A 14458-nucleotide genomic window follows, 5' to 3' on the forward strand; every position below is an offset into this window, starting at 1 on the left:
GGAAGGCTAATAAAGTGTGTTTTTTTAAAATAATAATAACTTTGTATAAAATAAAAAAAATTCCAACTTTGATCAAAATATATCCATAAACGAACAAACTTATAACATTTTACAATATTCTCCAAGAGAATAACATTCAAATTTTAAATTTTTACAATTTTTTTGAATTTTTTCTATAACTAGTAACTGTACAAAAACACTTTGATATACTATATTATTTGCTTTTTTAAGCTCAAAATTTCCTCAATTGGGCAATTTTGCATTTTGAGAGTCAAAAATGAGAAAAACAATTTTCACCCTATAAGACCACTTATAAAATCCCGTTCCCATGGGCCGATGACGCTGGTTTGTGAAATCAGTCAAGTTTATCCCGCCTTACACCTTTAAACCAGATTTCATCAAAATCGGACAAAAATTACCCAAGTTAATCGTGTTCACGGACATATATATTTACAATGGAACCTGGATAATTTGAACTTCTTTAATTCGAAATCTTCCTTAATTCAATAATTTCTCTTGGTCCCTAGCATTTTGTATTTAAATAATACTAAAAAATTTTGGATAATTCGAATTTTTGGCGTGCTTATTAAGGTATAAATTTTATGCTGGGACTAAAAATAATTGTAAATTTATCGGGAAATATTTTCAACGCTGATGAAACTGGCCTTTTTTTTAAATGCACGCCGGACAAGACTCTGGCATTTAAAGACAAAAAATGCCACAGAGGAAAACTAAGTAAGGAAAGAGCTACGTTTTTGGTTGGAGCAAATATGGACAGCTCGGAAAAGCTGCCTTTGTTGATGATGGGAAATCTGCTAATCACCGTTGTTTTAAAAATGTCCAGTCAAAACCGGATTATATTAACAGCTCAAACACTTGGATGACAAGTGACATTTATTCAAAAAGGCTGACTTAAGTTGGACAAGAAGTTTATTAAAAAAAAAAGCTAAATATTGTCCTCTTCATCGACAACTGCACAGTCCATAACACCATACCTATAATGGATAATGTGAAAGTGGTTTTTTTCCACCCAATATGACGTCCAGCCAATGGATCAAGGAATTATAAAAATACTTGAAACACTTCTACATAGGTTTGTTGGTAGAAAATATCTTTTCCAGACATGGAAACGCTCTAAGAGTAAAGGTGGATATTCTGCAAGCCTCCCGAATGTCCAAACAAGCGTGGGACAAAGTGAAGCCAGAAACTATTAAAAACTTTTAAAAAAGCAGGTTTTGTTCAAACCAATGAAGAAAGTGTAGAAGCAGAAGCAGAAGCTGTTCCTTTAGTCCACGGCTGGGAGGATGTGGTACCCGACCTGACCATCTCGTACGAAGACTTCCTCAATGTCAATGAAGATTGTTGCTGTATGTGGGGAAATAACGGATGCCGAAATCATCGCAGAGGTGCTCAACAGCGAGAAGCAAGACGACAAAGGACACGGTTCGGGAGATGAGATCGCTGGTTCATCAGCAGAGGAAGTACCGGTGCCGAGTGCAGCTGACGCCATGAATAACGTACAAGAACTTAGACGTTTTTTTAACGCTGAATTAATGTAACTGATTCATACTTCAACTCTTTGAATGTGTTGGAATCTTACATAATGGCCGAGAGACTTAATTCGAGGAAACAGGCCAAAATATCATCTTTGTTTTAAAACAATAGATAATTTTTTATGGTTGCAGTTACAGTAAATACAGCACAGTACCATTCCAGGTTTATTTATGTTCATTGTTTAATATTCTGTTGGGCAATACAGTATTCAATGTGTTTTAATCTCTGATTATTATGTTTCCATTTTAATACAGTACTGTATTATGCTATGGCATTTTCTACTGTTATAACCTATACTGTACGAGTACGAGTTAAGTTGGTACTGTAGTATACATCAGTTCAGATTTTGCTCCGTGGGAGACGATGATGATGTCCAAACGGCCGTGGGATTTGTTAGTGATTTTGCCGCGATTGCGCATGACGATGATGACGTTTCTCTGACCATGAAAGATGATGATGATGTCCAAACTCTAATCGGTCGCTGGAGTTTTTAGTGATTTTGCCGCGATTGTGCATGACGATGATGATGTTTCCATGACCTTGGGAGACGATGATGACGTTTTTTGTGACGCGGGAGACGACGACGACGTTTCCGTGACCGCGGGAGATGACAATGATGTTTCTGTGACTGCGAGAGACGATGATGATGACCAATTGGCCGCGTGATTTGTTAGAAGAATTGATTATAACTTTTCTGTAATCGCAGAAGGTGATTATAACGTTTCCGTTACCGCTGAACAATATCAGGATTTTGTCACGACCACAGAAGACAGTGGTGATGTTTCCGTTACTGAGGGAGATATTCAGGATTTTTCAGTTATCGCAGAAGACGATGAGGGTGTCTCTATGACAGTGGTAGATGATCACGATATAACCTCGCGTTCGGCTTGGCCAAAAATTTCAAAATAGCCCACTTCTACAAAGTTTTATTTATATATTTTTTGTAATATCTTAATTTACCTTTAACGTTGTATTTATTTAATGTGTTTTGAAGGGTTTAAAACCTAAATTGGCTATGTGAATTTCTGCATTAATTATTTCTGTAGGCCACTTGTAAAAAACCCATAACTCCCAAATTACACTACTATATGAAAGTACATAAAGACAAGTTGGTGTAGTAAACCTAACAGAAAATTTAGTCAATTTAAAATTATCTGTATTATGAATCTATTTTTCAGGTATCGGTACAGAGATTCGATAAATTTTGTTATCGACATATCACTATTTTTAAGAAGTTATTAATAAATTGCAGGTTTAAGGATTAGTTTTTAATTTTCTGATTATTTAATCAGTAATATATAAAAATTGCAAACTTTTGTCAGGCAATATTACAGTAATCATAAATTTTGTTTCTTTAACTGAGAATGCTTTTTCCGATAACTAAAATAGCGAACTGTGCTAGCGCTAAAACAGCATTGCGAGAGTTGGCGCAAAAACACGTTGGAAAATTTAGTATGAAAATTACAACCTGAATTACCTAGAATTACTCATGAATTTTTTCTTGTTGGTCTGGTGGATACCACCCTGTAAATACAGAGTTTTGATTGAAAATATCAAGTTTTATTGATTAAGCCCTATTTATTAAAGACTTCTTTATTCAAATTTTTGGATGATTAAAAGTTTTTAACTAGTTCCTTGAGGTTTGAATCACCCAAGTTTCACTGTATATAAAGATTATAATTTGTAATGGATTTTTGTTTTGAAATTTTAAGGTGGACCTAAATAATGGTCATGATCCTAAATTCTAGTTGAATCACAGAAGAGAGGAGTATTGCTTTAGTAATCTCACAGCAAAGGCAAAATTAAGCACTCAAAGGCAATAAAAATTGAAAATTACTGTAAATGGAGAGAGTCTACTTAAAATACCCAAGTCTGAAGAAGAACCTGAAACCTTGGATCTAAAAAATGGTGGAGGTTGCTGAACCAAGAAGATAAAAACAAAATTACCAGAGCAATAATCTTCCCTTCTGTGATTCAACTAGAATTTAGGATTATGGTCATTATTTAGGTCCACTTTAAAGTTTCAATACAAAAATCCATCAAACATTTTATATAAATATGCTGTTATATGTGTATAGTAGTAATATATGTGTCTGTGAACGTGATAGCTTGAGTAATTTTAGTCCGATTTCAATGAAATTTGGCTTGAAGGGATAGAGCCGGATGGACTTGAATTAGCTCGCAAACTAGCAAAAACTTTGTCTGATGAAGTAAAGGATTTTTATTTCACGATTGGACCATGTGAACAGGGTGTTTATGGGGTAAAAATTGGGTTTTCTCATTTTTTACCCAAAAACCCAACATTTCCCAATTCTTCCTAGACCATTTTGAAGACCTTAAAAAACAAACAATTTAGTGTATTCGAGTTTTTTTATGCATATTGGTTACGAAGAAAATTCTAAAAATTGTAAATTTAAAATTCCATTTAAAAGAATTAATTGAAAATCATATTTGGCAATAATAAAAATTCGCTGCAGTTTTGCTGCGGCAGGGTCTAAAAACAAACATCTTTGAATGAGCTACTCACAAAAGCGCTGCTGCTAAATTTGTTGTATTTCATTTCTTAGTTTTTGTTACTGAGATAGTTTATGTGACATAAAATATGTTGGCTAACCATAAGTGGTCCTATAATTTTGAATTGGTTAAAAACAGGCTGTATTGAACATAAATCAGTACCTAATTTACAATTGGCACAAACTGGCATCAACTTTAAAACAGGGAATTCCTTAATCAATTAGTGAGGAAATACAGTAGCTATCACTGAGAAAAACAATAAGGATTTATGGAATAGATAGTCTAACAAATGGTGCAAACATTGTTACTCTAAATTTGTAAAAATATGTGCATTAAATTCTTTCCTTAGAAGACAAAAATCTATATTTTTTGGACTAATCCAAATACATTATATAATAAGTACTTTCAAATTGTAAACTAAAACTCACATTATACAAATTCTTACACATAGATAAAATATTTTTTGGTTTGTTTAAATATTAGAATAATTTGTTTTATATTATTGAGCTTTTTAGGGACTTATGTCCCTACAGGCCACTAGTTTTCCTATAAATATCTACCAATAAAATAGTAAACACAAGGACAGGGCCTAGATGAATTATAGGCTATAGAATCTTGCTTATTTCCTGCCAAAAACACACCTTATTCCTTGGCCGTACACATCACAAATATGGCAATAAATTTTAATAGGTTTGTAATTTTTCGCCAGCAAAAACCTTATCACACACCACACACGTCACAACTGGTGAGATTTACAAATGTAGCGCTCATTTCAAAACTCAACTGCATACAAAGTACAGAAGTCACGATACTCTAGCTACCACGGCTGGTTGTGTACTGAGTGTAGGAACACTCTGACGCCAAGATGACGGTCCTAGCCCCGCCCACTGCTGCGCCAGGCCAAAAATGTCTGTCCCTTTCTGGATAGCCCTCGTATATTAAATTATACAGAAGTGATCTCGAATATTTGGTAATATTCATACAAGCTGTTGTGCTAGGAGGTTGTAAACTACATAGAGAAAGCAGGAAATGGATACATAACTTATTCTTGTTCACTGCATAAATGTGCTCCCTCGTAAAAATACCCTTACTGTAACTTTAATTAGCAATGGTGTGTAACCTATTTTTACTTTCAGATTGGCAATTGTATAATACCAGTAAAAATAATGACAGATATTGATAAAGCGACTTTGAGCGCAATGAAAGCCAGATTTTTCCTTTATTCTGGTTATGAGAATGGAGAAGCAGTTGGAGTCGAATACGCTCGTGAAGCATTGGAATTGCAGCCTGATGATGCGAGATATAAGTACTTACTGGCAAAGATGTTACGTAAGTTAGTGTTTATAATATCTAATATCCACTCTTCATTTCATGCCATTCTGTTTAAACAAGTTTTTGGACATGGTAGACCTATTTTATTTCTCATCTTTATTTTAAAACTAGATTTTTTATCCAAGTTAGTGGCTATATTAGCAAACATACTTAGAAGTAATGTTACAGAATCAAAATTCTTCAGGGTGTCTACCAACTGGGAGAACCGGGAATTGTGATTTTTTTTATTAGAAAAAACCCGGGAATTATGTGTGAATTTTGTATTTCTGACAAAATTTTCAATTTAACTGCGATCGTGCATGACGATGATGATGTTTCTGTAACTGCAGGAGGTCATAATAATTTCACACACGGCCACCGGATATATTAATGATTTTGCCACAATCACAGAAGAGGGGAATGATGTTTCCATTACTGTGGGTATATTCAGGATTTTGCTACTGTGACTGCAAGAGACAATGATGATGTCCACACAACCGCAGGAAATTATCAGAATGTTGCCAAGATCGTGGCTGTCGATTTTGATGTCTATACAACCGCGGGAGACGATTATCATGCAATTGATTGCTGAAGACGATGATTATGATCACAAGACCGTAGTAAATGATCAGAATTATGCCGCAGTCACGGGTGACGATGAAGATGTACTCACAACGACAGCGGGAGCCGATAATGATGTCCACACAGCTGCGATGGATGATCAGAATATTGCCTAGATCGTGGAAGACAATTATTTCCACAAAACCAAGAGAAATTATCAGAATTATGGTGCAGTCGCAGAAGATGACGATGTTCACATGAGCGTGGGAGATGATCAACATTTTGCCGCAATCGCGGGAGACGATAAGGATGATTATGATGTTTCTTAAGTGGGGAGCGAGCTGGTCTAGTGGTTAGAGCGTGGGACTCCAGTTCCTGGGGTCCCGGATTCAAATCCCGCCAAATCACCAATGAATTTTATTCAATTTATAATGCCGTAAACCCTAGGTCTAGCCTGAAGTAATGTGAAAAACAATTCCGGGCTTGTACCTAGCGTCCTAGGACAAAAAAACAATTACCGCTGAGTGATATTCAGGATTTTGTCATAACCACAGAAGTGGAGCTATCAAAAGTGTTTTTTTAGAATTTTACCTAACTTTTCTAGAATGTCCTCTGGGGTAGAGGGTCCAAGATCCTAACCCAGTTACATGTAGCTACCGCCAGGCCTGCGGTTAGCATGTGGGTCTGAGAGTTAGTTGCGCCCCCCTCCATCCCTTTTAATATGAATAATCAAATAATAATGTAAAGCCATGTTACAATTTACCACAACATAACAACCATAAGGATCGTTTTATTGTGTTTACTTTTTGTCGCTGATTAAAGCACCTGCGTTCTAAAGTAAACACATAAGGGGCTTAACCCGGGTTAGTACTTTGACAACACTTTCTACACTTGGTAAACCCGCAGATAACGGCCTTAGGCCGATAATCCATCTCAAAGACGTGAGGAAATGCGATGTGAATAATATAAACTGACAACTCAAACCTAAAACTCATTGTCGTGTGAACTAAACACAACATAGCCTTAAGCCAACAAGCCACTGACGATTTGTCAGTTGCAGACGACAGCGGCCGGCTTCATAACTGACAGATATCAACCAGCTTTTTTCAAGGCAGCAAAAACAGCTGTTAAGTATCAGCTGAGCCCTCTATTGGGCAAGATAGGGGAGCGAGAAGGATGATCCGAGGAACCCTTAGACGCAGACGGATCAGCGTGTAGGAATCGTAGTGGCGTGGATACAATGTTCACCTGTTGACAGCGGTCATGTAATCTTGTCCTTTGGTTCTCTAGTTAATCTTTGCTTGCGCTCCTTGAAGTGAATTACTTACTAGCTGATTGAAAATTGGTCTGTTGGCTAGCTGTCATGCCTTGTCAACAAGCAATAGTATGATCCTATGCCTACGTTTCTTTATAGACCTAGATGTGGACTATTGTGCATGTAAGTCCTAGTGTTTGTTTTCTTACGATCACGATACGTTTTTATCCCCCTTCAAATTTGGTACTTAACAACCTGTTTAATTTGGATGTTATGTTAAGATAAGACAAAACTTAGTTAAAATATAAATAATTAAATTAATGAATTACATACAATCTTTAGAGTTACACTTAAGTTAAAAATTAGCCATTTATTTAGGACCGAATTCGAGCACTAGTTTGTTATCAAGTTTTATTTTCATTGAAGGTCAGCAGCGAAGAGATGCCTTATTTTCTATTGAGGTTCCAAAAGATGAGGTGAAACTGTTAGAGAGTGCAGTGTCTGAAGAGAAGAACCCAAAATATATTGTCTATCTTGCCCAAGTATATAGAGAGTGTGCCACTCAAGCTGCTAAGAAATATAGGACCTTCCAAAACTTTGACAGCCTCAAGCCAGAAATTGACAAACTGTCACAACAAGCATTGAAATATTACAAGTAAGCAGGTCATAATATTAAAATAATAAGACTAACTAAACCTTAATATTTGATTGATAATCATAATTCGTTTAGTATGGCTGTCTCCAATAAGCTGCATTGACAGCTAAGTTAGTTGAAATCTCACACCACCGCCGTGTTTCATACCTTTCTCAATACTATTTGCCAATCCTCACCCCTAAGCAATGATAAGTCAAATATTAGGTACTTGTCACTTTGGCCGTTTGCCAGAATGTGCAATTTGTGCATGGGTCTCCTTGTACATATATATTTATATATGTCCGTTAGCACAATAACTCGAGTAAAAATTGTCCAATTTTGATTAAATTTATTGCTAACATGTTAACTTTTGCTTATTCAAACGAGTTCGCAAACCGCCATGGCCGGACATTGAACACAAACACAATGAAGGTACTCGAGATTTGATTATAGAAAATATTATTTTATATTATTAACCCAAACATTTAAACAACTATAGAAATATTATAATAACAGAACAGAGATATAATAATAAGAACAATGAATGGGAAGGACAAAAGGGCGAGGTTCATTAAGTCCAAGTTTCACTAAGTCTAAAAGTAAAATATTAAATAAACATAGCAATTCACAACCTCCAAATTTCATTAAGTCCTAAAAACCAAATGTTAAATAAACTTTGTTTCACAATGTCCAAATTTCACTAAGTCCAAATGTATAATATTTAAATTAGCAGAGCGTTTCACTAAGTCCAAAATTCAATAAGTCCAAAGTACAGTCCGGGCCAGAAGTCCTGCAGGGGTTGCCGTGGTCGGTTTGTAGGCACTACACGTTCTTGTATTGTAGCCGCACGTCACAAAACAACGGTCCGTAGATGGGTACTAAAAAACTTCTATAACAATCCAATAAATTAACTTTTAGAAAAGCAATTGAAATAGCAATAAACATTGAATCATCAAAAATAGAGAGCAGCCACTATACAACATAGTTTTTCTATAGGTAGGCTACATGTTTAAAAATTCACAAAATAAAACCAAACTACTCCTCTATAAGCTGTAGTAAAATTAATAACCTCAATAATTTCCAATCCCTCAAAGGAGATTGCATCAAGTGTAGGAATTCTGACAATGGAGTTAAAAAAATATAATAAACCACATTTAAAATGCTTCAACTGTAAAAGCAAATGTTAAGGTTTATGTTAACACTGTATTCTCAAATTAAGTATTGCCTCATAAGGGCATTAGAAATTGGTCTAGGCCTATGTATCAAATATATAGTTTTTTTTAATTACTCTGTGTATTAAAGTCTGATTTTAGAAGTATGAGAATTAGAAGTATTAAGGTGTCTAACTCTATTCCAAGACTATCTGTGCTCTTTAAGTCCACAATTATCAAGTAAAAAGTAAGAGAGGAGAACGGCCTTACCTTGGCCAGCCGTCACTGGACTCCCGGGTAGAAGTGTTGTGTGAGTGTGTTACTTGGAAAACTATGCCACCATTTCATAATTTAGCTACAAAGAGAGGGTAAGGGTAAGGCCCTGATCAGCGGTTTGTTGTATATTGGACCTACTGAATGCAAGAAGTAGCAGAAAACTGCTTCCACTACGCAACCTACTTTACACAACGAAATGCTGAAACTGAGACAGCTACAACTTTTTGAAAGCACCGGTATTAAGAGCACATAGTATGTCATTGCCACTCGAGAACTGTAGATATATTTAAAGAGCAGCAATGACTGTGCTTGTAATACATCCCATTTTAATTATCATTAGTACATAACATTTTTCCTACAGGCCGGACCATAGTTCTAGGCGTCTCGCTGACGCATGCGTAGTAACGAATTTGCATTTAATCATATGTTAGCCCAAGTTTTAACAGATGGGGAATTAACACAGCAAATTAATGCGCATGCGTCCGCCAGACGCCTAGAACTTTGGTCCAGCCTGTACCACCATAATTAACTTTACAAAGGCATGTTTTTTAAGTAAGTACTGTTTTTAAATATCTCCGTTCCAGCACTGCTATTGGCATTTTCGACATTTGCGTTGTTTATGGCATTTATTGGTAAGACCTAGCCGGAAATTCGAGAACAATCGGCCGTGTTTACATCCGGTTTCGAGGATTCAAAATAGTGCCACCAATTGAGACTACCGCCGACTGTGACGTGCGCGCTGTAATTAGATTTTTAAGTGCTAAAGGTGTGAAAGCTATTGAATATCATCGAAAGATTAGTTTAAATGTATGGTGAGACCATTATGAGTGACGGAATGGTACGCAAGTAGGTAAAGGCATTTTAAGACTACCCCATCAACGTTCATGATGAGCATCGCACTGGGTACGGGGACAGTAATGACGCCGCCCATTGCGTTACTCATCATGAACGTTGGTGGGGTCGTATTTAAATGCCCTTATCCACTTGCGCACCATTATGGAACTCATAATGTTCTCGCCATGCACTTCACTAATCTGTCGATGATTTTCAATGGCTTTCACACCTTAAGCACTTAAAAATCTAATAATTACAGCACGCACTTCACAGTCGGCGGCAGTCTCAATTGGCGGCACCATTTTGAATGCTCGAAACCGGATGTAAACACGGCCAATTGTTCTCAAATTTTTCGGCTAGGTCTTACCGATAGATGCCCATACACAGCGCAAATGTCAAAAATGCCAATCGCAGTGCTGGAACGGAGAATTTTAAAAACGGTACTACTTAAAAAACATGCCTCGTATATTACTAGGCTATATATATATTAAATAACTTTTTAGTTGTCTTCAGTATCTAATAGTCAATGGTAGTATCTAAAATGTAATTTAGGTTATATTTGCCTTTTTTAGATGTGTTTTGCTTACATGATGTTAGTGTTTATTGAAAGAAACACCAACAGTGAAATCAGCTGATTTAGCAAGCAGGAATAGTAATTCCCGCCTGCAAACACAAGCAAGAATGAATAAAGCAGATGTTTTGCTTATTATTTACAGGTGTGGCAATGTGATAATTTCCATGAAGTGGTAGAAAAAACATTTTTTATGCAAAACAATATAGCTGTTGCTCTTTTAAAATAAACAATGACCGTCCAAAATTAATTTAAATCATGCAAAGACTATTCAGAACTTAGACTGCACTGATTTCTATCTTGTATTATTATAGAGAAGCACTGGCTATGAGCCCAGAGAGTCCAGCAGCTCTGCGAAGAATAGGATATGGTATTATGAATTTGAACAAGAAGTATGCTGACTACGATCTGGCTCTTGATTGCCTCGTCAAGTCTCTGGAAATTTCAGAAAACCAAGTGACTCTACATATGCTTGGAACATTTTACTTGCGCTATAAAAATGTAAGTTCAGTAGTAGTTCTATTGTTCCAGAAATAGTACATTTTTAAAGATCTTGGTAGCATCAACAGTATAGGCCTACCTACGAATGAATTTAAAAGTTAGAAACAAGTTGAGCATTGCAAGCGCTGGTTTATTATGGAATGATGATCAAAGCCATGTTGACGTCACACATAGAGGATGCACAATCCCAGCCTATACAATCCCAAAAATCAGAGTTTCACTAGTTCAAACCTCACAATTGTCAAACATAAACATGTAATGTTATACAGGGTTTATCAAAAGTCTGGAGACCCCTATTAACTTTTTAATGGGTTACATCAGGAAAACCAAACTCAGCACATCTCTATATAGCATAAAATTGTGCTTTTTTGTTGGTATAAAAATTTTGTCCGAAAGCCCAAAATTGGTTATTTTGAGGGCAGCTACTTCATACTTCTTCCCTTCATCCTTGACCAGTGATACTGGATAGATGGCATCAGTAATACTTTTAAAACTAATATTTAGGACTGTACAACAAAATATAAATTATTTAAAAACTGTACACTATTTACATATATTGGGTTGTGTGTTTGGCGGCAGGTCTTTACCGAGCTAGGCCTTAGATATTTTGGGTATCTGCTTTATAATATTCCTCAATGGAGTAGAAAGGATTTTTCCTCAACCATCGCTCTACCGAGTCTTGAACTTCCCGACCTCCAGATTTCTCACACTAGTTGGGAGCGTGTTGAAAAGTATTATTGCCAGGACTGGGAAGCATTACTTCTTTCTACTTAGCCTACAATAAGGGATATCAATCTTTTCCCTCCCTCGGGTGTTATACGGGTGCAGGTCCCCTCTCATAGTAAGTAAGGGTGCGTTCACAAAGAAAGCTTGTTACAAGCGCTTGTTGGCAAGCGCTTACAAGCTCGAACCGGCGTGAGAAAAGTTAACATAGTATCAAGCGTGTGTGTTCACAGACAAAGCTTGTGCCGGCTAGCAAGCGCTTGTTACAAGCTCTTGACAAGCACGCAAGAACGTTTCGTACTTGTTTTCCGGCGCTTGTTGACCGAACCAGTCAGTTAACAAACTACCAACAGTGCAGTATGGATGTCAATGAGTTGATACTTCAAGTATTTAGAGCTTCCAATTTCCAAACAAATGTATTACCCACATATTGTGGTTTTTTCCTAGAATGTTCAATAACATAACCAATAGGATAAATATATAATTTTATATGTATTAAGATGATAGACAAACACATTTAATTCAATATTAATTCAGTGTTGTGTTGGCTTTTTTATAGATGAAACTTGTATACTTTTACTTTATTTAACTAGAAAATTAAAACATTTGAATATATCTGACAATATTATTTTCATAATAATTAATCAGCTACATAGGGGTTTTTAAACTCCCTTCAAGTATTTTTTAGGTTTTATTATTGGTCCAAAATTTGTTCTGGTACATGGATAGGTTGCTTATACCAATCCCCCCAAAACTTCACTAAAAAACTTTAAATTTTCTTGAGGATGTAATTAAACGTGATTAACTTCTGCTGTTAATTGCATGAACACCTTCCTAATTCTACATCCTTTTAATTCTACATTTTCAATAAAAAATAACTCTTCATCACTTGAGGAAGATATTGTCTCAACCAGATCTGAGCTGAGACTACACTGAGCTTGAAATGCAAGCGTTTGTTGTGAACACACAACAGCATTCTCAAGCGCTTGGAACAAGCGCTGAAAGTAAGTTACTTGTAACCAGCTTTCTTTGTAAACGCACCCTAAAGATAGGTTTTCCCTGACATAAAGTAGGCTAAGTAGAATGTATTGGCTAAACACGGTGCAGACTTCTAGTTTTGCAAATAAAGGTTTTCAGTGGTCGAGAAAACCAGCCGAGTCTATGATTCTCAAGGCTTTTTTCTGCTCGAGTAGGATATTATTGCATCCCGATGCGTGTACCCACAGCTGAAGCCCATACATAACATGACTGTGAAACAGTGCATAATATATCATTAATAGGTGCTCCTTAGATAGTAGAGGCTTTAGGCACCTGAGGAGACGTGTTACTTTTGCTAGTTTTAGGCAGATGTTAGCCGTGTGACTGTTCCAGCTTAATTTAGCATCCAGGGTAAAACCCAGTAACTTAACTTCCGGAGAAGTTGATGATTGGCTTAAACTGAGGCTACATACAATTTCTTGTGTCTTATCTTCGTTTAAGCTCAGCTTATTGTCGAGGAACCACTGTTTGGCCACAACAAATTTTCCTGTTACCGATTCCTGGGCCAAGTCAGGTGTTTTGCCTCTTGCAAAAAAGGTGGTATTGTCTGCGAATAGAAGTATGTCTCCCTGCACACCTGACCTTTAGAATCTTTAGGTCGTTAATCAAGACCAAGAAGAGAACCGGTCCAATGACCGAACCTTGGGGCACTCCATGGTTGACGGGTTGGGGGGAAGAGTTGACTCCATTCAGGGTGAGAATTTGTTTCCTACCTGCCAGGTAGGATGCGAAAGTGGAAAGCACCTCACCACAGACTCCGTAAGCTTTCAGTTTTTCGACAAGCAGGGCATGAGGGACGCAGTCGAAAGCTTTGCTTAGGTCCGCGAGAGCCAGAGCCAGAGATTCATTAGCCTCGAAAGCGTTTAGGACCTCAGTTACAAGCTGGGCAACAGCCGTGGCAGTGGATTTGCCACACCTAAAACCATGTTGGGCATTTACAAAAAAGCCTGTTACTTTCAAAGTAGCTCACAAGTTGAATTTTCATGGTTGCCTCGAACACCTTTGCCAGAACTGGGATAATAGACATTGGTCGGTAACTCTTCATTGATTCGGGGTCCCCTTTCTTGAATACGGGAACTGTCCTGGATAGCTTTAGGGCATCAGGAAAACAGCCCTCCTGCAGGCACCTATTTAGTACAATGCTAAGAGGATAAGCGATAACTTCAATTATGCATTTAAGCACATTCACGCTCATGCCATAGATGTCGAGGGATTTCTTGTTCTTAAATTTATTGACCAGCCGAACAAGTTTCTGAGGACCAACGGGAACCCACCTATCCAATTTCACATTCTCCTTACCCAAATTTTGTATAGGCCCACATATTTCTGCCATAGTTTTATCGCTATCAGGAATAGAGGTAACTAGCCTATCAACTTCATTCAGTAGAAACTGGTTAAACTCATCTGGACTTTCTCTAGGCCTACTTTTTGTTTTTTTTCTGGACTTTGCCACACCATTTACAAGATTCCAGGCCGCCTTGCATGGATTGCTAGAGTTAGTTATTAAGAGAATATTTGCTTCCTTTTTTGCTTTT

At 36.8% G+C, this 14458-nt stretch overlaps 1 protein-coding gene across 1 annotated transcript in view; it reads left to right on the forward strand.

Moving 5' to 3' along the window:
* LOC128983018 (uncharacterized) overlaps positions 1–14458 on the forward strand; it is a 46031-nt gene that overhangs the window by 16471 nt on the left and 15102 nt on the right. The window contains exons 4-6 of the mRNA XM_054402139.1: positions 5205–5397; positions 7622–7850; positions 10976–11162. Coding sequence (XP_054258114.1) covers positions 5205–5397; positions 7622–7850; positions 10976–11162 — 609 coding nt within the window. The remainder of the gene's footprint in view (positions 1–5204; positions 5398–7621; positions 7851–10975; positions 11163–14458) is intronic.

Source organism: Macrosteles quadrilineatus, unplaced genomic scaffold, assembly GCF_028750875.1.
Source record: "Macrosteles quadrilineatus isolate MER2022 unplaced genomic scaffold, UCM_ALF_1.0 Scaffold_1__1_contigs__length_201487025, whole genome shotgun sequence".
Taxonomy (NCBI): domain Eukaryota; kingdom Metazoa; phylum Arthropoda; class Insecta; order Hemiptera; family Cicadellidae; genus Macrosteles; species Macrosteles quadrilineatus.